The sequence below is a fragment of the Oryctolagus cuniculus genome, chromosome 10 (assembly GCF_964237555.1).
Source record: "Oryctolagus cuniculus chromosome 10, mOryCun1.1, whole genome shotgun sequence".
Taxonomy (NCBI): Eukaryota; Metazoa; Chordata; class Mammalia; order Lagomorpha; family Leporidae; genus Oryctolagus; species Oryctolagus cuniculus.
This window is the reverse complement of record NC_091441.1, coordinates 99,086,008-99,112,595: the sequence shown is the minus strand read 5'-3', so window position 1 is coordinate 99,112,595 and position 26,588 is coordinate 99,086,008. Positions and strand designations below refer to the sequence as shown.

At 61.7% G+C, this 26,588-nt stretch overlaps 1 protein-coding gene and 2 long non-coding RNA genes across 4 annotated transcripts; 2 read left to right on the top strand and 1 right to left on the bottom strand.

Annotated features, from left to right (window-relative positions):
- The first annotated feature begins 1,255 nt into the window (after positions 1-1,255).
- On the top strand, positions 1,256-15,355 carry SLC38A3 (solute carrier family 38 member 3). Of its 2 annotated transcripts, none has more exons than XM_002713210.5 (16): positions 1,256-1,396; positions 9,322-9,460; positions 9,560-9,641; positions 9,748-9,863; positions 10,396-10,469; positions 10,569-10,661; positions 10,766-10,847; positions 11,802-11,884; positions 11,975-12,033; positions 12,188-12,352; positions 12,424-12,503; positions 12,772-12,872; positions 13,103-13,227; positions 13,321-13,465; positions 14,276-14,379; positions 14,471-15,355. In XM_002713210.5, the coding sequence occupies exons 2-16, from the start codon at positions 9,360-9,362 to the stop codon at positions 14,573-14,575; spliced, it is 1,515 nt and encodes a 504-aa protein (XP_002713256.2). In that variant the 5' UTR covers positions 1,256-1,396; positions 9,322-9,359; the 3' UTR covers positions 14,576-15,355. The 2 variants fall into 2 exon arrangements, with proteins under 2 accessions (XP_002713256.2, XP_069906889.1); XM_070050788.1 differs by lacking the exon at positions 1,256-1,396 and adding an exon at positions 4,479-4,499.
- A 1,906-nt stretch (positions 15,356-17,261) lies between these two features.
- Positions 17,262-19,490, bottom strand: LOC138844096 (uncharacterized). Its single transcript, XR_011379526.1, has 2 exons — positions 19,382-19,490; positions 17,262-17,764 (listed from the first exon to the last, which is right to left on the bottom strand). It is a non-coding gene; the product is annotated as an uncharacterized lncRNA (long non-coding RNA).
- A 1,611-nt stretch (positions 19,491-21,101) lies between these two features.
- On the top strand, positions 21,102-26,190 carry LOC138844095 (uncharacterized). Its single transcript, XR_011379525.1, has 3 exons — positions 21,102-21,240; positions 21,651-21,735; positions 26,053-26,190. It is a non-coding gene; the product is annotated as an uncharacterized lncRNA (long non-coding RNA).
- Positions 26,191-26,588: the final 398 nt, after the last annotated feature.

The window sequence follows — 26,588 nt, the reverse complement described above, 5'->3', positions numbered from 1 at the left end:
AGGGGCTCAACTTGTCCTCAGACAGTGTTCCCCCAGCCCCTGGAAGTGGGGCACACACAACACAGAGAAGTCCAGCTCGGATAGGAACAGCAGAGCCACAGCATTAATCGGATCAGAGCCAGGGGCTGAGACGCAAGGGGCACAGATGTTCTGGAAATTCCCCCCCCCTCCCATTTACCACTAAGGTCAACACCTCCCCCAGATCCCTGCTGGCTGGGTGCAGAGTCTTAACACCCAACACCCACCTCTAAGAACCAGCACCCTGGGTGACAACAGGCAGGGGGGGATAAGGAGTTCAGGCAAGAAGATCACCCCAAAGTCTCTCCCGCCAGGCAGCAAGTCTCAGCCCTCACTCGCCTTAAGCAGGATGACAGCTGTCTGCCGCAGCCTAGCAATGGGGGGGGGGGGGGCATGCTCAGGGAGGCCCCAGGCAGGGCAAGCTCTGCTTCTCTCCTGTTCTTTCTGCCCTGGCTCCTGTCTGCTCCAGCTTCAGTCTCTTCACTTTTAAACTTTTCATTGGTTTGAAAAGGAAAGAGAGAGAGAGAGAGAGAGAGAGAGAGATCAATCTTCTGTCCTCTGGTTCACTCCCCAGAAGCCCACAGTGGCTGGAGCTTGGCCAGGCTGAAGCCAGAAGCCCAGAACTCAGCTACTGAGTAGCTGACCCGTCACCTGCTGCCTCCCGTGATGGTCATTAGCAGGAGGCTGGAACTGGGAGCAGAGGTGGGACTTGAACCCTGGCCCTCTCCCTTTAAGGACTTGTGCCTATCTACAGAGCACAGTGCCCTGTTCAGCACAGGTATATGGCATAAACTGCTCAACTTGGGCAACTAGCATTTTCCCTAGCCTCCTGTCTTCCGCTTATGTGGAGAGAAGCCCAAATTGATGTAAGGCGTCCTCCCACCCCCACTGGTCGGGAAGGGGCAGGCCGGAAGAAGGGTATTTTTTTTTTTTTTTTTTGCCCCGGATCAACGGCCCCTTCACTAGTGCCCAGCATCGCCCCGTTCCGCTCCTCTTAGCTGAAGATCGCCTGGCGGCTTAAGGGAAGTGACGGCGGAGCTTTTCGGGGATTAGGAGACCCAGAGACCTCAGACCGAGTCTGTGGCGGACTGAAGTACTCCCCGGACAAGAGCCAAGCGAGCCTCTCCCCGATCTGCCGCGCTCCTTCCTCGGGGCTAGCTCTCACTCCGGACGCCCCTGCGCTCCCGCTCGGCCCCGGACCAGCCCCTCCTCCCGCGGGCCGCAGGGGATTGGCGGGCCGGGGGCGGGCCGGGGGCGGGGCCGGCCGCCCTTCATCCCCAGCCGCCGCTGCCGCCGTTGCAGCCTTGCGCTCAGCCGGGAGCAGAGCGGACCGCACCGGCCCCAGCGGAGCGCCGCGCGTGCCCACCCACGAGGCCAGGTACCGCTGGGGCGTCGACCCACTCGCCCAGGGGCACCGAGCGGGCTAAGCCCTGCTGTCCACCCTCCGGGCCATCCCCAGGCTGAGGAGAGCTGCCCTCGCCGGCCGTGACCTAGGCAGGCGCCTCAGCCCCGGGCGAGACAGAACCCCGCGCGCTCCAGGCGCAAGTCTGGGAACCCGTGGGTCGCGGGCCGGCTTGGAGCCTGAGCCGGGTCCGGGCAGCTCAGCGCTCTGGGACCTCTCGACAGGACAGGGCGGGACAGTCGGAGGTCGGTGGCACCGGAGCGGGGCCACTGGACGCCTTGTGGAGGGCTCGGGCGGCACCCGCGGGGAAGGACCAGAGTGGGTCCCAAAGGGCTACTCAAGAGGGGCCCGGAGTAGCCCCTGGAGCGCTGCCCCGACGGGCGCCGGACAGGCAGAGCGGCCCGGTTGGCACGCTGGGAATCCGGGTATATTTATCCCGGCTGCGGCTGCGTTGGACTGGGGTTTGAGGGCAGTTCGGGCCGGGCGGCCTGGGAAGCCTCGGGGTACGTGCTGGCCCCAGAGCCAATTCCATTTGTAGCGCGGCCAGCGGGCAAGGCGGGCGCGGGGCGCGGGGCTCGCGGGCGGGGCGTGGTGCGCGCTCCTCCCTACCTGGCGCCGGGCGGGGTGGACGAGCGCCGCGTGTCCACCGAGGGGAGCGACCCGGCGCGGTCTGCAGGACCCGCCCCCCGCCGGATCGCTCTGTTCCATTGGCCACGGCGAATGCGTGCGTTTGTTTACACCCGAGGAGGGGGGCCAGGGGTGGGGCCTGCGGGGTTCTGCCCTTTCCCCCACAGTGACCTGAGCCCGGAGCCCGGGTGTGGGCCCCAAACAGGGCTGAGGAGGAGTAAGCTGAAGGCCCCTGAGCCCTTTGCGAGCTCGAGCTCCGAGCCTGCAGCCTGCCCACCCCTGGACGAGGCCTGGCGCTGCCGTCCCTTCCTCTTCCTACTCCGGTCTGGTTGGGGCTGTTTTCTTGTGGAAGGGAAGCGGATCCCTCTGGCCTCAGCGTGGGGACAGTTTTGGAAGGGGGTGTTGGGCACGGCCGCGGAAGCTTTCCCTTTGGAGGGGCTGAGGGCCGGGCCGGGCACATCCGGAGGGGGCTGAAATGACCAAAATCAGGAAGGGTCATTTCCGACGTCTTAGGGTTGGGTCAGGGAGACCGCGCCTCTGGCGAGGGTGCGAAGGCGCGCAGGTCTCAGAATCTTGTCCTGCCGGACTGGCGGCACCCTCGTCCCCTCTGGCCTCTCAAGCTGCGCTTTGTTGAGTGCTGATACTTTTGGCCCCTGTCACAAGGCCTACACACACACACACACACACACACACACGAGTCCAGGGCTCCAGGCGACCAGGCCACAAGAGCTGGTTGCTTCTGTCCCTGTGCTACTGCCTTAGAAAGTAGCTTGGAAGCCCTGGGCAAACAGAAAAACTGAGACGTAAGGAGACAGGCTGGTGCTTCGTGGTCTCTGGGCTGGGCCCAGGGAGGATTTAAGCAGACCTGAGCGTTTCCTGGAAGTCTGGGCTGGGCCGGGGACAGGCAGGCAGTTTGAGGGGGAAAAGGTGTTTGCAGGGGAGGGTGTGACTGGCTCCGGGGAGGCACAGGCTCGGCCTCGATGTGCAGTCTGGGCTGGGGGAGGATGGGGCCCTGCAGGACAAGGTTTTCACATAGACACAGCCAGGGCTCGGAGAGGGTACGATGGGCTGAGGGTTTGGGGGGGCCCTGAACCCATTGCATTCATTTAAAAATGCTTGCTGAGCACCTGCTACGTGCCCTGGGCACACGCAGTCTGGTGGGGAAGGGGCCTTTGACTCTGGATGGGAGGACGGCTGCAGAGGGCAGGCCGAGGCTCCAGAGGACCGGGCAGGGCTTCTGGGGGCCAAAGGGAAGGACCAGCTGCTGGGGCAGGAGGGGCTTTCCGGTCAGTGGCCCAGGGTGGCTTGGTTTTGAATTTCCGCTCCACAGGCCACGTCCTGTACACAGCTCTCAGCCAGCACGTCTGCACACGTGCGTGGCGGCCGAGAATGGGGGCCAGTCAAAGCGGGTCCTCTCCATTGTCCAGGGAGACAAGCCTGGTGCTGGACTAGGGGTCGCTGAGCGTCCAGCAGGGCCTGGCCTTGTGACCCCCGGGGACACGGCCCTCTCTCTGGGTGTCCCTGCACTGGCCTGCAGGAGTGGCCCCCTCACCTGGGTGCTCTGCTTTCCTCTCCCCCTCTGGCCATCCCTCGCTGCCCCCTTGTCTCCCTGTCTCCGTCTCCTTCTGGCTATGGATCGTCTCATCTCTCTCCCCTCCCTGGTTGTCTCCGCGTCTGTCTCCCCGTCTGACTGTCTGTGCATCCGCATGTGGGGTTTTTCTGCTCTCCGAGTTACTCTGTCCTATACGCACTTTGTTTCTCTGTCTTCTGTGCCTCCGTCTCTGTCCGGGTCATGCGTGGGCACATGTGTCCAACGTGTGTTTTCCTTCTATGCACCCTCCCTTCTTTGCCTCTGCTTCTTCCCAACATTGAATGTCGCCCCTCCTCCAGGCCAGCTTTGCCGTTAGCCCCCCATTGGGGTCTCCAGTGAGTCCTGAACTGCCCGAGGCCCGTGCTCCAGCTTTCTCTGGGGCCAGGAGTCCGGCTGTCCAAATATTTGGCCGCCTCCAGGGGATTCCGGGTCAGCAGGGAGGAGGATGGGCTGGCTGGCGCAGGGTCTCCCCTGCCCCTGGGGGGCCCCTAGTCACGTGATGTCCTATCCTTTGCCTCAGCTGGGCCTGGGCTGCACGTCCCTCTCAGCAGGCTGGCAAGGGGCAGTGGGGGGGGGTAGCTGCTGCTGGCACTGGCTCTGTCTTGAGCCAAAAGGTTCTGGCGACAAACTCCACTGGGGGTGGCCTGAGCAAGGCGGGCCCAGGCTGGGTGGGAGGAGGCCTGAGGTGCCCGGGCCAGGCCCAGCTCTGTGCGTCAGTGGTGCGTCTATAAAATGTCCCCACCACAGGAAAATCTGCCTTCCGGCCCCCGCTGTGTCCCTCATCCTGATGGACACCTCCAAATGCCCAGGACAGAGGCACAGACCCCAGCAGCCAGGACCAGAGGACTGGGGGATCGAAGGGTGCGTGGCCAGTAGAGAGTGCTCTGGGCTGCCGGCTTTTCCCAGCCTGGGCCCCCTTGTGTGTGTTGCCCCTCAGTCCCGGCTCGGCGCTGCCCCCACACTGGCCAATTGTTGCTGGGTTGCTGCGTGTGTTGATGAGGAGGGAACTGGGGTTCGAACTCTGGAGCTGTGGGCTGCGTGAGAGGCAGTGTTGTCCGTGGGTCCCTGACTCTGTCCTGAAGCCTCCCACTTGCCCTATCCCTGGAGCCCTGAGCTAGCAATCAGCTTCTGCAGTCCCTGTGCCTGTGCCTTGACGACATGCGATTCAGAGGAGCCACGTGCACGCGCTATCGCCCCTGACAGAGGGCTTGTCCTAGTAGCCGGTGTCCCCCCTCTGAAGCCTGGGGAAGCAGGTGGACTGAGGGGCAGCAGCCCAGATGTGTGCCAGGCTGGGAGGGCACCCTGTCTCAGCAGAGGGGGAATGGGAAGGGCGGGCTGAAGTGGACCCAGGGGCAGGCCTCACCCAGAGCTCCCGGGGTGACCTCAGTGACCCTCGAGGCCAGGCCCGCTGCCCCTTCCTTTCCCAGGCACAGGCAGCCTGGGCCATAGCTGTTAGCTCCATGTGCCCCCCTGGAGCGTGTGGCTGTGGAGGGAGGGCCCGTGTCTGTGTCCCTGTGGCCGGCCCCCTGCGGCAGACCTGCTGTGTCTCTGAGCACTGAGGAGGGCTCAGAACTGGGGACTTGAAGGGCTTTGGCCCGGGACAGGAAGGTGTGCTTCCTGCAGCTGCTCATGCAGCAGCCATCCTGCCGTGGCCTGGATTCTCAAGCCTCGGAATCTTTAATTAGCCAAACTCAACACCTGCCAAAGTGTGCCTGACGAATTCTCACCCTGTGGTGCCCACGTGGGCAGGCGCTGCCTGTGCATTGTCCCTAGGGCTCCTGGACTTTATCTTCCCAAAAGGCAAACAGGGCCCAGGGCAGTGGCCTGGGCCATGGATTACTGCCTGGCCTGTGCTGCATCAGTGACAGATGCCACTCTGATGACTTGCCCAAGGTCATGACCATCTGCCCACCCCAGCATGTGACCCTCCTCTGGATGTCCGGGGCCTGCTCTGGGGGTAAGGGCCTTGGAAAGGCTCCTCACTCTGTCCTCAGCTCTGACCAAACCTTGTGGGGCCTGATATGTTGGGGGACGCGGAGGGCCCGAGTTGGAAGCACCTGCCCACAGCACACAGTGAAGTGGGGCCGGGACAGGACTTGGACTCACCGTCACTCTGGGCCTTCCCCACAGTGGTCAGGCCTGGCAGGGGCTCTTCCCGAGTTTGTCTCCCTGGTACCAAGGAGCCTGGGAGACAGCAAGCCCGAGGGAGGGGAGCTGTCAGAAAGAGCTGGCAGCCTCAGGAATGTCTAGGGGCCACATGCCAGGCCCCTAGTCCTGCCCCAGCCCCTACTGGACTCGGCTCTTGAGGCTCTGTCAGGCTTTCTGTATGTATGAAACCACAGACTCCTCATTCCATCCTCCAGTCCACCTCACACCATACCCCAGGGCCTTTGCTCATGCTGTGCCTTCTGCCTGGCATTTTCTTTCCTGTTTGATACTCAGGGACTCCCACTGGGTCTTTAGGCATGGCCGCATCACCTCCCCTAGAAAGCTCTACTGGATGCCTCCCTGCCTCTCCTTTTCTTAAAAAGCATTTATTTATTAGGCAGGTGTTACGTCACTGCTTGGAATGCCTGCCTCCAATGTTGGAGTGCTTGGTTCGAATCCCAGCTACTCTGCTCCCGATTTCAGCTTCCTGGGAGGCAGCTGGTGATGGCTCGAGTACCTCCACACACTTCCCTTCCAGTCAAGTGGGATGCCAGGACTGAGTTCCAGGTTCCTGGCTCTGGCCTGGCCCAGTCCTGGCTGTTGTGGGCATTTGGGAAGTGAACCAGCATATGGAAGATCTCTGTGCCTGCTTGTTCATTCCCCAAAGGCGTGCAACAGCCAGGGCTGGGTGGCTTGTTAGCAGAACGCTAGAATCCAGGACTCAAATCTAGGCATTCTGATATGGGGTTGGGGGCATCCCAAGAGGTTGTTTTTTGTTTGTTTGTTTGTTTGTTTTTTGACAGGCAGAGTTAGTGAGAGAGCGAGAGACAGAGAGAAAGGTCTTCTTTTTCCGTTGGTTCACCCCCTAAATGGCTGCTATGGCTGGTGTACTGCGCCAATCCGAAACCAGGAGCCAGGTGCTTCCTCCTGGCCTCCCATGCGGGTGCAGGGCCCAAGCACTTGGGCCATCCTCCACTGCACTCCCTGGCCACAGCAGAGAGCTGGACTGAAAGAGGAGCAACTGGGACAGAATCCGGTGCCCCAACCGGAACTAGAACCCGGGGTGCTGGCGCCGCAGGCGGAGGATTAGCTAAGTGAGCCACGGGGCCAGCCATCCCAAGAGGTCTTTTTTTTGACAGGCAAAGTGGAGAGTGAGAGAGACAGAGAGAAAGGTCTTCCTTTGCCATTGGTTCACCCTCCAATGGCCGCCACGGTCGGCGTGCTGCAGCCGCCGCACCGCGCTGATCCGATGGCAGGAGCCAGGTGCTTCTCCTGGTCTCCCATGGGGTGCAGGGCCCAAGCACCTGGGCCATCCTCCACTGCACTCCCGGGCCACAGCAGAGAGCTGGCCTGGAAGAGGGGCAACCGGGACAGACTCCGGCGCCCCGACTGGGACTAGAACCCGGTGTGCCGGCGCCGCAAGGTGGAGGATTAGCCTAGTGAGCCACGGCGCTGGCCCCTAAGAGGTCTTAACTGCTGTACCCAGTGCCTGCCTTGCCCCTTGCTCAAGTCCCAACACTGTGTGGCTCATGCTCAGGTGTAGCAGGAGCTACTCAGAGGGTCTGTCCCTTCTAGATGGCAGTCACTTGAGGCAGGTGTATTCCGTGTCTTTTCTGGGATCTCAGGCCAGCCTGACATCAGCCATGACTGCAGAGAGTCAGCAGGCCCTAGAGGTCCAGTCCCATGCCCTGAGGGAGGGAGTGGGGGGGGAACCTGGAGCCAGAGCTCCACACACTTCCTGTGGCCCACACCGCGCACTGTGGTCTCCCTGGAGGCACTGGCTGACGGCTACAGTCCTGATGGACACCTTGGCACCCCCATACACACCAGCCCAGGCAAGCCCTTGGGGCCTCAGTTATTAAGGCAGAGAAGGGTGCTTTGTCCAGGCTGTCGACTCAGCACACTCTGAAGACCTGCCCCAGCTTGCCTGGGGCTGGGGGGCCGGGCAAGGGCAACCCCAGCTGAGTGCCAGGGGGCACACTGGAGTGCCTCTGAGACCAGGCACCGGCACCTCCACGTCCAGGTGGCATCTGGAGTGGCGCCCATGGCAAGGCTTAGGGCAAGGGCGTTAGAATGGGCTGGCCTAGGGGAAGGGGGCTCAAGGGAGATAGTAGCATGGTCACAGTCCTGACTGGACAGGGCTGGCTGGCATCAGAGACACAGGCAGGTTTGAGAGGTGAGAGAGTGCCTGGTGTGGCGTCTCCGCAGCTAAGGCTGCCAAGGACAGAACTCCGGCCTGGGGCTGTCCGGGGCAAAGGGGAGAGGGGCTCCTCCAGTGGGAAATGCACACTGTCACCCCAGGGCCCAGGCCTGAGCCCACCTTCCCTCCCTGTTCACCCCGAGCCCTGAGTGCTCAGCTTGAGTCCTTCCCTGTGTTTGATTCAAGGACAGACCTGAGACCACCAGGGTCTGGAGTGGGGGTGGGGGCAGGGCAGGTTGTGGGGTTCCCAGTCCACACTGGGCTCTAGAGGTCCTGCCTGGCAACGCTGACCTCCCCAGTCCCCCAGCCCCAGCCCTCCTGCTGGCCGCCTGGCCTTCAGGCTGTCCTTACAGACCCGAGGGGCATGGTGCCCAGCCACCTTCCGGGCATGAGGTGGCCAACTCCTGGCCCAGCGGTGGGAGAGGGGCCAGCAGGTTGCTGGGCAGTGGGTGGGGGGACCCGGCAGAATGTGCTTGACGGCAGCCATGGGGACGCTGCTCCGGGCACCCACACTCCTCCCCAGCTGGCCAAAGCCACGAGCTCCTGACCTGTGGCTCTGGCAAGTGGGGGCTTTGTTTAGGGGCTTCTGGGCTCCCTGGCGGGGGAGGAGAGGGTTAAAGGGGAATAGGGCTATGTGGAGCATGAGGCCTGTGTGGCTCAGAGACCTGGGCCCTAGAGCACCCACTTCTTGGAAGGGCCCTCAGGGCTCTCTGCTGCAGCCAGCAGGGAAGGGCCCAGGTGTCCACCACCCAGCACCGCCTCAGGCCTCCTGGCTCTGGGGGCACAGCCTCTGCGCCTGCCGTTCCCAGCGCCAGCTCTCAGCCCATAGAGGGCCCTTTGTTCTGGCTGCCAGCAGTGCCCGCCGGGCGGCTGGGAACGGGGCCCGCAGCCCTCACCCTCTCCCGAGGCCTCCTGCCGTCGGGCACTGCCATTCTAGGTTGGCCAGGAGGCCCCTGGCACCCGGGGCCAGTGCAGGAAGCTGTCTCCCAGGACGCATGTCGGGGAGGAGAGCCTGTCCAGAGTGCACACTCCCAGTGCGGGCGGGGGGCCCGGCGACCCTCGGTGCACACAGGGGACACCTGAGGCCCCAGGGGCTGCCGGGGCTGCGTGTGGGCCAAGGGGGTGTGTTATGTCCCTACAGGAAGTCCAGGGGAGCTCAGGCATCGAGGCTCAGCCCCTCGGAAAGGCACATCCTGAGGAGGCAGCAGGAGGAGCTGCCCTGCCTGGATGTCCTGAGTGACCCCCGGGGGGAGGGCGAGGGCAGCAGGCCTCGTGTGGGAGGCTGGGCTGTGTGCCCGGCGAGGGGGATAACCAGAGGCACCGGCTGCCCCGCAGACATCCGACTGTGGGTGTGAGAGCAGTGCTGCGGCGGCATGGAGGCGCCTCTGCAGACGGAGATGGTGGAGCTGGTGCCCAACGGCAAGCCCTCCGAGGTGCTGCTCCCAGCCAGCTCGCCCACGGCCATGCACCAGCGGTGAGTAGAGTGGGGCACCACTGGCGGCTCGGGCCTGGGCTGGGCAGGGTACCGGGCACGGGGCAGCAGCTGAGCTGCCCGCCTTGGCTGTGCCCACAGGGCCGAGGACCCGGGACAAGGCTGTGTCGAGGGCAGGGGTTTCCTACAGAAAAGCCCCAGCAAGGAGCCGCACTTCACCGACGTGAGCCGGGCAGCGACGGGAGGCCGGGGGACGGTGGGGGAGAGGCTGTGACGCGCCAAGCCTCGCTCACTCGCCACCCTCGCCGCCCCCACTCTGGTGCCTGCAGTTCGAGGGGAAGACATCGTTCGGGATGTCAGTGTTCAACCTGAGCAACGCCATCATGGGCAGCGGCATCCTGGGGCTCGCCTATGCCATGGCCAACACGGGCATCGTCCTCTTCCTGTGAGTGCCCCCAGTGGACCTCCTCAAGACAGGGAATTTGGAGCGAGCTGCTGCCAGGCCCCGTCTCAAAGCCCCAGCCTCAGTGGGTGGGCGCTTCTTACACCAAACCCAAACCGCGGCTGGAAAAACACCCAGGGCCAGCCAAGTAGACCTGACTGCCCGGTAAACCCACTGAGGTCACAGCAAGGGCCAGCTCCACAGGCCCAGGTCTGTCCTGCCGCGTTTCCACGTGACAGCCAAACCCCGTGGCCAGGCCTGTGAGGGCACACGTGTCATTGGCCTGGGGGCTCTGTCCAGCAGCCTGCATGGAAAACATGTTTGTCCCAAGCGCTCTGAAGAGGACACACTCACAGGAGGGATACAGGGTGCCCTTGACCCCTCCGGGTCACGTCCCAGCCTGGGTCTGAAGCCCACTGAGTGGGCAGCCACACCTACCAGGGGTTCAGACTCTCCCCGGCCGGCCTCTCGGAGTCCCTCAGCCCGGGCCGGCCAGGGGAGCCCCCAGCGGCCTCTTCGCCTCCAACCTCCCCAGGTTCCTGCTGACGGCCGTGGCCCTGCTCTCCAGCTACTCCATCCACCTCCTCCTTAAGTCCTCAGGGATTGTGGGTGAGCCTCACTCTGGCCTGGAGAGGGTGGGGCTGAGGGGTGGACTGCGGGGACCCACTCCCCCTTGCTGTCCTGACCCCCTCTTCCCCGCCCCCATAGGCATTCGCGCCTATGAGCAGCTGGGCTACCGCGCCTTCGGCACCCCGGGCAAGCTGGCAGCAGCACTGGCCATCACACTACAGAACATTGGCGGTGAGATCTGTGGGCAGGTGGCAGGCCTTGGGGTAGGCAGTGGACAGGTCTGGAGGCCAGCTGGCCCGGCTGACCCCAGCACCTGCCTGCCCTTCTCCCTGTAGCCATGTCCAGCTACCTGTACATCATCAAGTCCGAGCTACCCCTCGTCATCCAGACCTTCCTAAACATGGAGGAAAAAACCTCGTGAGCCCCCAGGAAGCGGGGGAGGGGGAAAGGGCCCAGGCTGAGCTGGTGGGAGAGCCGGGCAGAGAGCCGCCAGCAGAGGCAGCATTCCATTCCCACGCACCGGGCACCTAAGGGAACCTCCCAGGAGGGGAGGAGTGACGCTGAGGAGGCTGCACCCCGCCTGGCCCTGGACCCAGCCTGGGAGCACAACAGCCTCAGGCTTAGCTCTAAGCACCTGCTATTCCTGACCATGGGGCAGCCCCACCCCCAGGAGATTAAGCCCAGGGTGTCCCAGTTGCCTATCACTTTAGCCAGCACTGACCAGCATCAGCCTTGTTCTGTGGTTTGGAGGGAAGTGAGGAGACAGCCAGGACTACTCCTGTCGGCTCAGCCCTGGCAAGCAAAGGGGCTGTGAGGCTGGGGGCGACTCTGGGAGGCGGGAAGGAAGCCAGGGATTCTGCCCCTGCGGCCCTGGGGGGCCTTTCCCAAGGACTGGGCCTTTGGGCCTGCCCTTGGAGGGCGGTCCTGGCCTTATCACCTTCTCGTGTCCATTCCCAGAGGGTAAGGAGGACAGGAGGAAGAAAGTGTAGGTGCCAGGAGGCACCACAAGGAGTGCAGGCGCTTGGCGAGTCCTTGAGACCCCCTTGGAAGACGCCACTCCCCTCCAGAGCCAGGTCCCTCTGTGGCACTCACCTCCCTCAGGAGGCTGGGCCCAGGCCTGGAAACCAGCAGTGACTGTAATCGTAATGGTTCCCAGGCGAGAGCTGCTGCCAGGCCAGCGCCTTTGTCCTCGCGTCACTCCAGGGAGTGCTGAGTGCGTGCTCATTTTGCAGATGGGGAGAGGGAGCCTGGGAGCTGTGGGCAAATATTCTTCAGAGGTCACTCAGTGGTACCACTGGGAACCCCAGCTGAGACAGCTCCACCCCACGCTGGGTGGGCTCTGACCCTGGCCCCCCACTTCCGCCCTGGCAGAGACTGGTACCTGAACGGGAACTACTTGGTAATCCTGGTCTCCGTCACTGTCATTCTGCCTCTGGCACTGATGCGACAGCTTGGTGAGTGTGGCAGAGACAGGCCTTGGAGGAGGCGTAGCAGGGATGTGGGGCGGGGCCCCCAGGCTCACGCCCCCACCTTGCACTTTTCAGGCTACCTGGGCTACTCCAGCGGCTTCTCTCTCAGCTGCATGGTGTTCTTCCTGATTGCAGTGAGTCACCCCCCTTGCTGGGCACCAGGGGTCCGCTGGCAGAGGGATAGCAAGTGTCCAAGGCAGCTCCCTCCTCCTCCTCTAGATGTGGCTTCCTGGCGACTTCACAGGCAGCCGAAGCTGGCTCTGATGCCCTTCCCCCTCCCCGACACAGGTCATCTACAAAAAGTTCCAAGTGCCCTGCCCGCTGCCCTCCAGCTCGGCCAACAGCACGGGCAACGTCAGCCACGTGGAGGTCCTTGGGGAGAAGGTGCACCTGCCGGGCGAGGCTGAAGCTGAAGCTCTCTGCACCCCGAGCTACTTCACTCTCAACTCACAGGTCCCAAGAGGCCCGGGGAGGGTCTGGGCCGGGGGTAGGGGCCGCTGTGACACTGTCCCCTGTCTCCCCAGACAGCGTACACCATCCCCATCATGGCTTTCGCCTTCGTCTGCCACCCCGAGGTGCTGCCCATCTACACCGAGCTCAAGAAGTAGGTGCTGGGCCGGGGAAGGAGGCCAGGGCTGCCTGGAACTGCTTTGGGCAGCGTGGATGTGGCACTGCGGGTGTGTGCTGGGGGCGGCGGGCACAGGGTGCTAGTCACTTGATGGAAGATCTGCCACAAGGGGAGACTGGGGGCAAGACGGAGACCCCCGCAGCGGCTGAATGGTGAGAGGTGGTGCCAGAGGGACCCCGGTGCCGGTGTGGGTCTCCCAATGTGACCTGGCTCACCACCAAGCCCATCCCTCCCTGTCCCACAGCCCCTCCAAGAAGAAAATGCAGCACATCTCCAACCTGTCCATCTCTGTCATGTACGTCATGTACTTCCTGGCTGCCCTCTTCGGCTACCTCACCTTCTATGGTATGGCTGGACCGGCGGGGACAGGGCTGTAGGCCAGGGAGGAGGGCGGGGACTGGTCAGTAGCCATGGCACTCCGCATACCTCAGGCGCTCAGTAGGTGCGTAGTGCCTGACTGTGCCCTGCAGCAGTGGCGGTGACTCTGAGTGACACTCCCCGGGGTCAGGGTCTGCTGCGCAGCTCAGATCCCAACCCTACCGCCAGCCTGCTGACCACCCTCCCTGCCTTCGTAGATGGGGTGGAGTCAGAGCTGCTGCACACCTACAACAAGGTAAACTCGTCTGATGTGCTGATCCTGTGTGTGCGCGTGGCCGTGCTGACAGCTGTCACACTCACAGTGCCAATTGTTCTCTTCCCGGTGAGCTGATGGGCAGGTGGCTGGACCAAGGGTCGGGGGTGCTATGCTGATGGGGCCACAGGGCTGATGGCTCTCTCCCCCTGCCCACCCCAGGTGGGCCGTGCCATCCAGCAGATGCTATTCCAGAACCAGGAGTTCAACTGGCTGAGGCACATACTCATCGCCACAGGCCTGCTCACTTGTATCAACCTGCTGGTCATCTTTGCCCCCAACATCCTGGGCATCTTTGGGGTCATCGGTAAGAGTACAACCCTGCTGTGGAGGTGGGGGGCATTGAGAATTTCACAGCTGCAGATCCTGGCAGATTTTCAAGTTCATGGTCTACATTTAAGTGATGGCTGCTGGCCACAGCGTGTGCTCTCCTCTGAGTTTTTGTCCTGAAGGCAAGTCTATTCCCTCTTGGGGGCTCAAAGCCACGGAGTCAGGTCCACTTGCTAGGGGCCGGGGTGGACTTCTGGGGTCAGGGGCCTCTGCCAAGGGTCACATGAGGAAAGTGAAGTTCAGGGTGACGGCAGGGGCAGCAGGGCCACTCGGCTGGAGAGCAAGGAGCCTTGAGTCAGCCACGATCATCCGACTCCAGGTATGGTGCTCCGTGCACTGCTCTGTCCCAGCTGGGGCTCAGAGCTGAGAGATCAGACAACCCCGAAACACTGTGAGGGTGACCCAACTCAGGGGGCTGATTCTGCAACCCGGCTCTGCGGGGACTGACATGCACAATCTGACTCAAGATGAATTAAGCGGAAAGAACACCTTGGCCCCAGTTCCAGGGACACTTGCAGGAGCCCAGCGTCCCGAGGCTCCTCTCCCTCCGTCCTGTGGCTGTCTTTCCTCATTGCTTCCTTCACTGGAGTCCTGGTCCCAACTGCAGCCGCTCTTCCTGGTGGGTGGAGGACAAAGGGAGAGACCAGTGGGGTGCCCAGGACCAGGCAGAGCTCTGGAAACTCCCCCAGCAAGGAGGGGACCCGCTCCCCCTTCTGATGGGTCCAGCCCCAGACCTGAGCCGATTCTCGGACAAGAACCGGAGGTGGCTTTGCTCTGCTCTTTGCAGGTGCCACATCTGCCCCATGCCTCATCTTCATCTTCCCTGCCATCTTCTACTTCCGAATCATGCCCACGGAGAAGGAGCCTGCAAGGTCCACCCCCAAAGTCCTGGTGAGAGGGCTCTCGCGGGTGCTGTGCTGGGGTGAGGCTGAGTGGGGGGCTGCCCTGGCCTCCCACCTGACGCTGGCTTCTGACCCCACAGGCCCTTTGTTTCGCTGTGCTGGGCCTCTTGCTGATGACCATGAGCTTGAGCTTCATCATCATTGACTGGGTCTCAGGGACCAAACAGCCGGGAGGAAACCACTAGGGTGGCCCCATCCTGTTGTGTCTCCGCATCCTAGCACCCCTGCCCAGACTCTCCGGCTGGCGGCCTCTGCTCCCATGCCTTGGCCAGCAGCAGGGGGAGAAAGACCAGGCAGAAAGTAAACACTATGGCATTCGCCCCACCCCATGTCCTCTCTGTAGAAGGTCTTTGTTACAGATCCAGGACCAAGGCCCTTGGGCCACCCCCCTGCTGGGCTTCAGAGCTGCAGGGGCTTCCTGAGCTGGGGGCAGGGTGGGACTGAGGCCTCAGATCCTGCCTGAACCCTCATCCTTCCTCCCCATGCCTCCTGAGGTCACAGCCGCTGGGGGGCAAATAAAGCCAGAACCCAGGCCCTCAGCCATCTTCCGGAGGGGCTGTTGGGCCAGCCCTAAGCCTGGGGCCTCATGTCCACAGCCCCTTTGTTCTCCCTCCTCCTCTCCCCTGGTCCCTTACAGACTTGGGCTCGGCCCCTTGGATCCCCATGTCCTCTTCTCCCACCCCCTCCACAGGAGGAGACTCCATTGCACCCCAAAGCTGGGGTTACCAGGTTTTTGCTGACAGTGGGGCTGGAGTGGGCACCCCCAAAGGACTTCTGCCCTATCCCTTCCCCAGTCCCGGGGAGGCTGGGACTCCCCCTCCCCAGCCTGGGTCGAAGGTCACATTCCACTGCTGGGAGAAGGGAGAGGCTGGGGCCTACAGTGTCCTTCCCCAGGGAGCCAAAGACCCCAGGGCTGGGGTGGGGAGGCTGGCGGCCCCCTTTTATAAATATGATACAGAAGATCACTGTTTGTGTTGCCTGTTCTTGGTCCCCATGATCCCCAGGGTTCCTGGAGTGTGGAGGGGCAGCCAGGACATGGGTGGTGATGGAGGACCTGTCTCCTCCTCATCTCCTCATCTGGGAGGAGGGAAGGGCCAGGGTGGGACTCCTACCCTCCCACCCCCTGCCCCCCAAACCAGCCAGTAGTACGCTCAGACCCAGCTCTGGGCCCAGGCCAAGCTCAGCTCAGACCTGCTTTCTCACGGGTGAGGTGGGGGGAATGAATGAGGCCCCAGGAAGTGGGACAGAGAGAGGCCTTCAAAAGGAGGCAACGTGAGGTGCATCCCCAGCAGCTTCAGGGAGGGTCTGAGTGGGGGGGGGGGGTACGGCCCTGTGGAAGCCCCAGGAGAGGCCTCCTGCCCTCGCCTGGCTGCCGTGCAACCTCTATCAATGGACAAAAGTCCAGGGATCCTGTGCCCTGCGGGCTGATCCTCTCATTCACAGCAAAATCCCCTCTGAATAAAGGTGGGCCGGGCAGTCCCCAGTCCCCGAGGGGGCGCCGAGTGCCAGGGATGGGGGAGGGGAAGTCCAAGGCACGGCAGGGGCTGCAGGCAGACAGGGCAGCCCCAGGTGTCCTGGCTTCGGTGGGACGGGGGAAGCTGCCCACTGCCTTGGGCAGGCCCGAACCAGCCGCGACCCAGCGGGATGGAGCTGCCCAGGCTTTGGCACCGACTCCCCATTAGGAGAGACCCTGCACCGGGCTGGGCCGCCAGGGAAAAGGCAGCAGGAGAGATCCAGTTTGAACTTGCCAGGCAGCTGCCAGCTCGGGGAAGCCCTGAAGAAAGAACTTCCTCGAGCGGAGGCTGCCGGGTCGGCGGCAGTGCCAGCTGGGCCGAGGGGGCTTCCTGAGTCCCATTCCCATCAGCCCCGGGCGCCTGACTCCAGCCTAGGGACTCACCCAGGAAAGAGCTGGACGCTGGCCTAGAGGCGCACGCAGCCCGGGCACCCAGGCGTGGGGGGCTGCTTTCCCACCTGCTGAGGCCCCAGCCCCGCCTGGAAGCTGCAGCTCCTGGGGAGTGGGGAGGAGCGGCGGGCAGAGTGCAGCCTGCAGGCAGACCCTGGATTCTTTCTTATCCTCTCTCCCTCCAAAGAGGTCAGATTCGAGCGGTGCCCCAGGCCCGGCCTCTCGCCTCTCAGACCAGGGGGCATGCTAACAGTAGCAACACACACATGTACATGTGCGTGCACCACACCGGGGTGGGGAAGGGCCCTGGCTCCGAAAGGCCATCTCTGCCTGCCCCGTCCAGCCCCCTCTGGGCCAGCCAGCGGGCAGCAGACGCCGGGGAGGGGACAGGAGGTGTGGCCGCGACGCCAGATTCCACAGCCAAGCGCCCATGTGACTGTGTGCGCATGTACCCCCCTCACCCTGCGCCTGAATGGGCCTGTGGCCCGAGGGCGGCACTGTTTTTCTGTGTTTTGAAGAATTTCCCAAGTTTTTTCCTGTAAGTTTGGAATATTGACATTGTGGAGCCGCCACGAGTCCAGCACAGAGGTCTTCTCCGTTGCTTTTCACTGTTTTGCCTCTGACGACTTCGGATAGAAAAGGAAGACAACACAGTCGCTGCTCACCCTCCTCCCTGTGTGCACACACACACATTTGCCTACCAACCGACAAGGGGCTCATTCATCCCCTCAACAAGTAGTTATGGAGCTTAGGTGCCAGGCACTCTGCTGGCACCTGCAAACACAGCGGTGAACAGAGGCAAACCCCTGCCTTCCTCCAACTGCAGTTCTAGGTGGGGGAGTGGGCTCGGAACAGAAGCATACAACACAACCACTAAGTTAGGGGGTAAGAAGGGCTCAGCACGGTGGGGTAAGGAGTGGGGAACAGCGGGCGGGGGGGGGGTCTGGGTGGGGCTCACTAAGAAAGGGGACTCTCAAAATCATCTTTATTTATGGAACCAGCATGTGGGACGCCCATATCCTGCATCAGATGCCTGGGATCAAGCCCTGCCTCCACTTCCTGTCCAGTTTCCTGCACCCTGGGAGACAGCAGGTGAGGGCCCAAGTGAACCAGCAAACGGAGAATCCCTTCCTCTCTCTCTCTCTCTCTCTCTCAAATAAATAAATCTTTTCAAAAACAATCTATTTATTGGGGTGGATATTGTAAGGGCAAAGGCTAAGCTGCTTCTGGGGATGCCTGCATTCCACAGGAAGTGCCTAGTTCAAGTTCCAGCTCCCCCCTTCTTCTGATCCAGCCTCCTGCATATGCTCCTGGCAGGCAGCAGTTGATGGTCCCAGTTCTTGAATTCCTGCCGTGTATGTGGGAGACCAGGATGGAGTTCCTGGCTCTTGGCTTTGGTCTGGCCTTGCCTTTGGCTCCTGCAGGCATCTGAGGCGTAAATGATCTCTCGGTGTTCGTCTTTGTTTCTCTGCTTTTCAAATGAATAAATTTAAAAAGAGTTATTTATTTGATGGGCAGAATTACAAAGAAAGAGAGGGAGAGACAGAGAGAGATACCTCCCATCTGCTGGTTCATTCCCCAGATGGCCGCAACCGTCAGGGCTAGGCCAGACCAAGGCCAGCAGCCAGGAGCTTCCTCTGGGTCTCCCATGTGGGTGCACTTGGGCCATCTTCTGCTGCTTTCCTGGATGCATTGGCAGGGAGCTGGATCAGAAGTAGAGCAGCCAGGACTCAAACTGGCACCCACATGGGATGTTGGCACTGCAGGCACTGGCTTAACCGACTATGCCACAACACTGGCCCCTGAGAAGGAGGGAGGGGGAAGTCTTCTATCTGCTGGTTTACTGTCTAATACAGGCTGAGGCTGTATTAAGCTGAAGCCAGGAGCCTGGAACTCAAATCTGGTCTCCCACATGGGTGGCAGGGAGGCAACTAATGAAAAAAAAAAAAGTGTATTTATTTACTTTCATCTATTTGAAAGGCAGAGCAATGGAGAGAAAGAGAGAGTGAGAGAGAGATCTTCTATCTGCTGGGTCACTCCCCACATGGCCTCAATAGCCAGGGCTGAGCCAGGCCAAAGCCAGGAGCACGGAACTCAGATCATCTGGGCCAGGCCCCAACTACTTGAGCCATCAGGGCTGCCTCCCAGGGTGCACATTAGCAGGAAGCTGGCATCGGGAGCCGGGCCTGGAACTCCAACATGGGCTGTGAGCATCCCAAGCAGGGTCTTGATTGCTAGGCCAAGCTCTAAATGGATTATTTAAGCTGCTCCACTGAGACAGCCAGCTCGGTTACCCTGGTTGTCCCAGACACACTGGGTGGCTTGGCCCTGGTGGGGTGAGTCACGGGGCTCGTCCTGCGGTAGAGGTTCCAGGGTTCCCTGACAGGCTGGGGATGGGGGAGAGGCAGACATGAGTCAAGGGTGACTCTGGGGCTGTCTGGGAGTGCAGCTGCCACCGCAGGAGGCTGGGGAGGAGATGAGTTCTGTCCTTGTGGAGTTTAAATCACTGGGCGGCCAGTGCTGTGGTGCAGCCAGTAACGTCTCTGCCTGTGATGCCGCATCCTGGCATCCCATTTAGGCACTGGTTCTAGTCCCGGCTGCTCCACTTCTGACCCAGCTCTCTGCTGTGGCCTGGGAAAGCAGTAGAAGATGGCCCAAGTCCTTGGGCCCCTGCACCCGTGTGGGAGACCTGGAAGGTTCCTGGCGTTGGATCAGCTCAGTTCTGGCCATTGCAGCCACGTGGGGAGTGAACCAGCAGATGGAAGCCCTCTGTGTGTCTGTAACTCCGTCTCTCCAAAAATAAATAAATAAATAAATAAATAAATAAATATAAAGGAAAAGAAAAGAAAAAAGGAGGAACTAGCAGGACAGAGGGTTGGGGCTGGGTGAAGGACTTCTGGGATCGCGGTGCCGGGGAACAGAGCTGGGAGGCAGTAGCTGGAGGGGTCGCACAGTGGGGCCTGGACATGAGGAAGTGTGCTCGGTGGCCACTGGCCCATCTAGCCAAGCACAGTGTCTGGGGACACAGTGGGTCCAAGAGGTAACACAGAGACCCAGGGACTGCCCTGACCCCAATTCAGTTACTTACCGAGAAAGAGTAGCCCCGGAAAACAACCTCAAAAAGCAAAACCGCTCTCCAATCACACAAGGCTGCAAAGGCCCGGCCACTCTCCACCGGGCCTGGACAGCACTGGCCCGGGACCTAATCCCCGATCTCAGGGAGGCGGCCTCTGCTGCCCCCTGGCGGTCCCCGGCCCGCGACTGCGCTGCGCGGTGACCGGCCCGACACGTTGCCCAGCCTGGTGGCTGGGGTGGTCACCATGACCGTGCAGCTCGGGCTGGGAGCTCCAGGGAAGTCCTGGAAGGAGGGAGGCAGGCAGAAGGCCCCCGGGTGGGGCCGGGGGTCGAGATCGCCCAGGAGGGACGCGGCCTCCACACTGCGCCTCACGAGCAGGCGAGTACTGCAGGAAGCCAGGTGCGGCCCCCGACTAGCTGCCTGGCCTTGCAGGGCGCCCAGATCCACCTGGACCAAGTGTTCTGAGAGCCGCTCCAAGACTACACAGCTGCTTTCCTTACTCGGCCGACGTCTTAACAGGACATCCGACCCTCAAGGCGCCCTGGCCCTGCAGTGGGCACGGGCGATGGTCATGGAACTGTCCGAGCCTCGAAGGTACCCAGCGGGGGAGGGTCACGAGTCACTTCACTGCGAAGGGGAAGAGGATGAGGAAGGAGGCAGCGCCCTGGCATCCACAGTGTGAAGAAGCCAGGACGGGAGGAGGAGGCCAGTGTCACTAGGGACTGATTTGAGGACCTAGCAGAGGGCCTTGGTGGCCACGGAGTGACAGACCCGCGAAGCCGCGGGCCACGGCCAGTGGCTCCACGAGACCAGAGGCTGTGGCAAGGTGGTGGCGACCGCGAGCGGCAGCCGAGAGGGAGGAGACTGCTTCTGAGAGGTGGGCGCGCCCGGCGGGCCTCGGCGCCCCGCTACTCTCTGGCCCCGCCAGGGGGCGCCGCTGACCCGGGAAGCCGAGCCCGGCCTCTCGCGGCCACCGAAATCGCGTGCTTTGGCCTAGAGAGGCCCCGGAAGGGGCGGGGCAGCACTCCCTGAGGCCGCTTCCGGCTTCGGCCGGGCTCGGGAGGCCAGATTTGGGGGCGGAGGCCGTGGGCGGGGCGCGCGTAGGGGCTGCTGGAGGAGGTCAGGGAGTAGGGTGTAAAGGGGCTGAGAGGCGCAGGGGCCCGAGGCAGGCGACTGTGTGAGGTTGAAGCCTGCGGGGCTTCGGGCCACACATCTGAGCTTAAAGACTCCGGCCGGGCAGGGAAGGTCCCTCCGGGGAAGTGGGTGTGGGGGCGCTGGGAGCCCCCTTAGGTTATCCTCCTGTGTTTGAACAGCGCCCCGCGAAGGCTGACCGGAAAGCAGCCGGCCGGCAGGTGCTGAAGAACCAACTGCCCAGGGCCAGCCCCACCCTCAGGAGAGTCCCCGAGATTTCACCTCACTTTGTGGCCACCCCCTGCACCCCTGGAGCTGGGAGCTTTCTTGGGTCTCACGTGAGTGCAGGGGCTCAAGGACTTGGGCCAACTTCTACTGCTTTACCAGGCCATAGCAGAGAGCTGGATCAGAAGTGGAGCAGCCGGGCCTCGAACCAGTGCTCATTTGTGATGGCGGCTCTGCAGGCAGTGGCCTCACCTACTATGCCACAGCGCCGGCCCCCTCCCTTGCCTTCTTAATCTTGTCTTCCTGCTGTCCTCATAGCCGGAGGGAACTTCAGATGTCAGATCTGGGCCGCTGACCCACACTGGAGTGCTGGGGTCTTGATGTCAGCCCTGGGAGGCAGGATGAAGGCTCCAGTGGTTGGGTTCCTGCCACTCACAAGAGAGACCTGCACTGAGCTCCTGACTCCTGCGTCAGCCTGGCCCGGCTCCCCCTGCTGCTTTTGGGGATTTGGGAGTGTGAATTCACAGTCTCTGCCTTTAGAAGCATCCGATCGTCTCCATCACACTGGTGATGCGACTCAACCCCTCCTTGCTTAGCAGATGGCCCTGGTGATCTGGCCCCTCTGACCCCCATGGTGCCATCCCACAGCCTGGCCCTCACCTTAGGGCCTTTGCTGATAGCTCCCAGGAGCCTTTTCTCCAACAGCCTGAAGCAGCTCCTGACCATTTTGTGTGTGGCTGACTCTGCCTGCGGCATCTGCTCACTGCGCACAGTCCCACGCAGCCATGCGGGACAGGCCCCTCCCCAGCCTCCCCTCGCACACAGGCCCCTGAGCCCAGGTGGCAAGGTGTACCTCGCAGAGCCGCTTGATGTTGCATCACCTTCATTAGAGCTATTTTTGCTTCTTCATTAAATTAAATTCCAGGAAGCAGCGCTAATGACAGCCCTAACGAGGCGCGGGAGAGGCTACCAGCCCCAGCCTTTGGCCAGCACCGTAAGGAGGCAATAACGTGAGTGAAACAGCAACTCTGGGGACGGTGCTGATGAGCATTTCCCAGGCCCCCCAGGACCCCGGCTTCCCCGGGGAGGTGGCCTTTGGAGGCTCCGTATGCAGCAGGCACAGGCACAGTGGCAGGTTGACGAGACTCAGCTCAGACCATGGCTCCAAAGCCTTGAGGGCTCTCCGGCTCTCCCGCCAGGGTCCTGGGCAGCTCCTTCCTGGTTCTGTCAGGAGCACCTGAGAGTCAGGATACTGGGGTTTATAGGGCTAGACACAGGTCACTGGGTTGGAGAGAGTGGTGGCTTTTTTTTTTTTTTTTTTTTTTTTTTTGCCAGGCAGAGTTAGAGAGAGAAAGACAGAGAAAGAGAGTTACAGACAGTGAGAGAGAGACAGAAAGGTCTTCCTTCTGTTGGTTCACTGCACCGATCTGAAACCAGGACCCAAGCACTTGGGCCATCCTCCTCTGCCCTCCCCGCCACAGCAGAGAGCTGGACTGGAAGAGGAGCAACTGGGACAGAATCTGGTGCCCCAACTGGGATTAGAACCCGGGGTGCCAGTGCCGCAGGCAGGGGATTAGCCTAGTGAGCCCTGGTGCCGTCCAAGAGTGGTGTCTTTACCTCAGCGTCTCCTGGGGACTTGGGAGCCCCGTTTGCCTTCTTAGCAACGCCTCCTGGCAGTCCCTTCCCCCCAACTTGCTGTTGCCTCTGCCTGTCGCTGTCTTCTGGTTTGTCACATGACTAGTTTTATCCCATTACTTAAATTCCCCTCCCCAGACTGTGCCCCCAGCCAGCCCTCACAGGGCCTCTGTGGTTACCCTGTAGATTCCCTCTGAAACTGTGGAGTTCACTCCCCTGTGTGCTTGTTTGGTGTGTGCTCCTGGGGGCAGGGTCCACCTGCCGCCCTTACCCTAGGATTCTCAGCACATTGGCACACAATAGGTTCATAGTAAACACTGCTGGAACAGGTGACCCTTCCCAAACCCCGCCCCCTTGTGTCAGGCATATGGGGGGGATGGGGACTCGCCTGATCTAGAAACTTCTTGGCAAGGAGTGCTGGAGCCTGAGTACTCTGAGCCAAAGTCAGTTTTCTGTGAAGAAAGTGGCTGATTAAGAAGGGGGCCCTTCAGCACTCTGCTGTGGCCCGGGAGTGCAGTGGAGGATGGCCCAAGTCCTTGGGCCCTGCACCCCATGGGAGACCAGGAGAAGCACCTGGCTCCTGCCATCGGATCAGCGCGGTACGCCGGCCGCAGTGCGCTGGCCGCGGCGGCCATTGGAGGGTGAACCAACGGCAAAGGAAGACCTTTCTCTCTGTCTCTCTCTCTCACTGTCCACTCTGCCTGTCAAAAAAAAAATTAAAAAAAAAAAGAAGGGGGCCCTTGGGGTCCAGAGTCCCCAGGCTTGGGGCCGTTACCCTGGGAGAAAGAGAGGTCTGGGGCAGGGGAGGGAGGGCAGGATGGCTGACAGTCTTGGAACTGCTGCTGGGCCAAGGAGTAGGAGGGGGAAGTGCCGGGGGTGCGAGGAGGTGGAGGGCTGGAGCCGGCTCAGCTCGGGGCTGCAGGGAAGGAGCAAGCTGTGGCCACGGAGAGCCACAGCAGAAGCAGCCCAGGTCTTGTCTCCCAGATCGCCTGGGAGCCATGGGAGTAAGGTGGTGAGGATTCTGGATTCTGGGCATCCCCAGAGGGTCCTGCCTGGTCCTGGGTGAGGGATGACAGGCCCCACCTGAAACTGCCTTTGGGGAAGTGCTAGCTAGCTTCCCCTTCCTGGGCTGTCGCAGCCACTGAAGAGGACTCCCTTCCTCACCTGCTCCGAGCTGCTACTTGACAGAGACAGAGCTGACCAGAGCGCTCAGTGGCCTGTGGGGAGCCCCGAGGTTATCCTCCTGGCTGTTGGGGTGCACTGGCAGCGGCTGCTTTTCAGTTGTAGCAAAGATGCCATCCCCAGCTCTGCTGCAAGCCCTTCATGGTCCAGTGTGGGTGTGCTGGGCTGGTGGGCACGGGGACACGCCATGCCTCCTCCGGTGCTCCTGGTCAGTCTGGTGCTGGGCTAGTGGGCACGGGGACACGCCATGCCTCCTCTGGTACTCACGCAGCTCTGACTAGGAAGCCGCCCTGTGCCCCTGAAATGAGCTTTCCTGAAAGCACTCCTGGCTTCCTGAGTGTGGAGGCACAGCTGTCCTTCCCTGTACACAGCCCTGGTGCACATGGTTACAGGGCTGGGAAGAGCATTGTTTATACCCTTCCCAGCCCCAGGATGAGGAGCTCCTGGTAGGGTGAGGTAGGCTGGGGTAATCCGTTGGTTTAACTTGACAAATATTTGCCTGCCGCCCTGTAAGGGGCCTGGAATCAGGGACCTGGGTGGAAGAGACTCATCGCTGGGATCTTGGATGTGGCTTGGGGACGGGGGGGGGGGGGGCAGTCAGAGAGCCCAGCTTGCAGCCAGTGAGAGAAATGGGGAGGGGGATTAACAGGGTAGGAGGATGGTGGGCAGGGGGGAAGCGAGGCAGGCCAGCACGAGGAAGGGTGAAGTAGAGTTCAGGGGGCGTTAGCCCGCTGGGGCCCTGCAGGAATCACTGGTAGGACTCAGCCCCGGTGCGGGCTCTGTGGAGGGCTTTCCTCCTGTGTGTCCTGCGCTCTGCACAGCTGTCCCTGTGTTTCCTCCCTTTCTCCTGGCTGCATTCTGCATGTTCCTCCTGGAGAGGCATTTTACCTGTCCCACAACTGAGGAACAGGGAGTGTCGGATACAAGGTTGCAGGCTGCTTCCCAGACACTCTGGAGCCCTCCCCTCCTACAGAGCCCACACCAGAACCTGTGCGCCTTCTACTCCCGGCACTGGGGAGCCACCAAGGGTTCCTGAACGAGGGAGTGATGTGGTAACTTTTGGCAGAGCCCCTTGGCTGCCCTGTGGAGGACGGATTAGAGGAAACAGGGGAGGCCTAGAATGGGGGAAACACAACAGGCACAGATGTGCGGGGTGGGGTTGGAGGAGGGGGGGTGGGGGTACTGCTCTGGCAGGGGATGGTGAAGTGGCAGCAAGGCCAGAGCAGGGCCCAGTAGGAGTGGGATGTGCCCTGTTCTGGACGGTGTGGGTTTGAGTTCCCCGGGAGATCAGAACAGTGGTGGCCGTGGGGCTGGCAGTCAGAGTCATCAGGCATTTAGCGCTCTGAGCCCCTGGAGTGGCTCGCAGAAGCTTGGCCACAACCTTGGGGACCCACATGAAGGAGCAGCCTGCGGCATGGAAGTAGGGGTCACTGGACTTATGGGAAGAGCACAGGACTGAAAAAAAGTGCCTGACTCTGGGAATGGCGCTGCCTGAGAGCCACAGAACCTTGGGCTGTGGCTGGAGAGGGCTGTGCCTCCCAGGGGCCCCGTCCTAACCCACCTCCATAAATTGGGGTCTGCGTCCTGCCCACCTCCCCAGAGCTGGGCCTCCGAGGGGCTGACAGGTTCTCCCTGTTGCCTGGCAACCGAGAGAGCTGTTGGCTGTTGCTAGGAGCAGCCTAGGAGGCCTGAGCTGCCAGGATCGCTCGAGGGGCGGGGCTGGCGGGGGAGGGGCCTGCCTTAGAGCCGTTTGTAGTCTGTGTGGATAGACTTGTGTTCTTGGTTGTGTACAGTCATTTTTATAATGTGCTCTGTGAATTTGAGGCATGCTGGGGGCTGGGTCTAGGTGCTGATGTAGAGGGCATATTTCTGTGTTTGCCCCTGGAGGGCATCATGTGTCTTTATCATGTTTGTTGCCTGCGCCGGGCCAGCTTGAGCTCCAGGCAGGAGGGAGCGGCGGGGGAACACTGGGAGACTTACAGGCCAGGGACTTGACAACAAGGGAGACATTCAGAGGGAGACACACAGACAACTCCCGGGAGAGCGGACAGACTCAGAACTGGGAGCCCGCTAGAGAGGAGGGGACGGGGGTGTGGGTGTGGGTGGCCACACAGGCACCCTGCCTGGCATCAGAGATCTTCCCTGCCTCTGGGCCGGGCTCTCCCAGGCTCACAGCACTAGGACCACTCAGGACGCTGCAACACTTCCCACGTTCACCTGAGGTTGGGGCTGTGGGTTCCCCCAGAAAGCAGGATTGGAAAGACTTGAAAGATTCAGCTGAAAACAGTGCTGCCGGCGCCCCAGCTTTGCCCAGCCAGAGGGGACATGGGAGGTGGTACTGACCGTGGAAGGAACAGGTCATAAGATACAAGACCACAGTCACTTTTGTTTCCAGAAGCCCGGTGGTAACGTCTCTCTCATCTCTCTCTCTCTTTTTCTCTCTCTTTCTCTCTCTCTCTCCCTCCCTCCCTCCCTCCCTCTTTCCTTCGTGGCCCGGTTGCTCGGCCCAGGCTGCAGTCTTGGGTGGCTGCTGCAGGACACCGTCTCCCAGCAGATCAGGGAAGTGTGCGTGAACTCTGATGTCTCAGAAAGACAGCTCAGGTCAAGGTGTGGAGGTGGCAATCGACTTATTTTTGTTTTTGATTTTGTTACTACCCAGAGAAAGAAAGGGAGGAAACCCGCTTAAGATTGAAAAGAAAAAAAAAAAAAAAAAAAAAACACCAAAACCGCAGTCCAGAAAGGCTCTCGGGTTCTGCAGATCCCTAAACGAGTTTATTGGGTACATTAACTAACAAGTGAGGAAGACACGCCTCCTCCCCTCTCGCCCTACTTGTAGAGGGCGGGCTCGTGCTCGGCCCTCGGGGCACCGGCTCCCCACCCTCAGGGTACTCTACCCGCCCGCCGCCGACTCCGGGCGCCCGGTACCCAATGGGAGCCCGGCCCCGCCTGCAGCCCGCCCAGTGCCCGGTCTCCCCGTTGGGCTCCACCGCTATCGCGGTCCCTCCGCGTGGCCCCGCCTCCAGCCGGCCGCAGCCGGGGCTGCGCC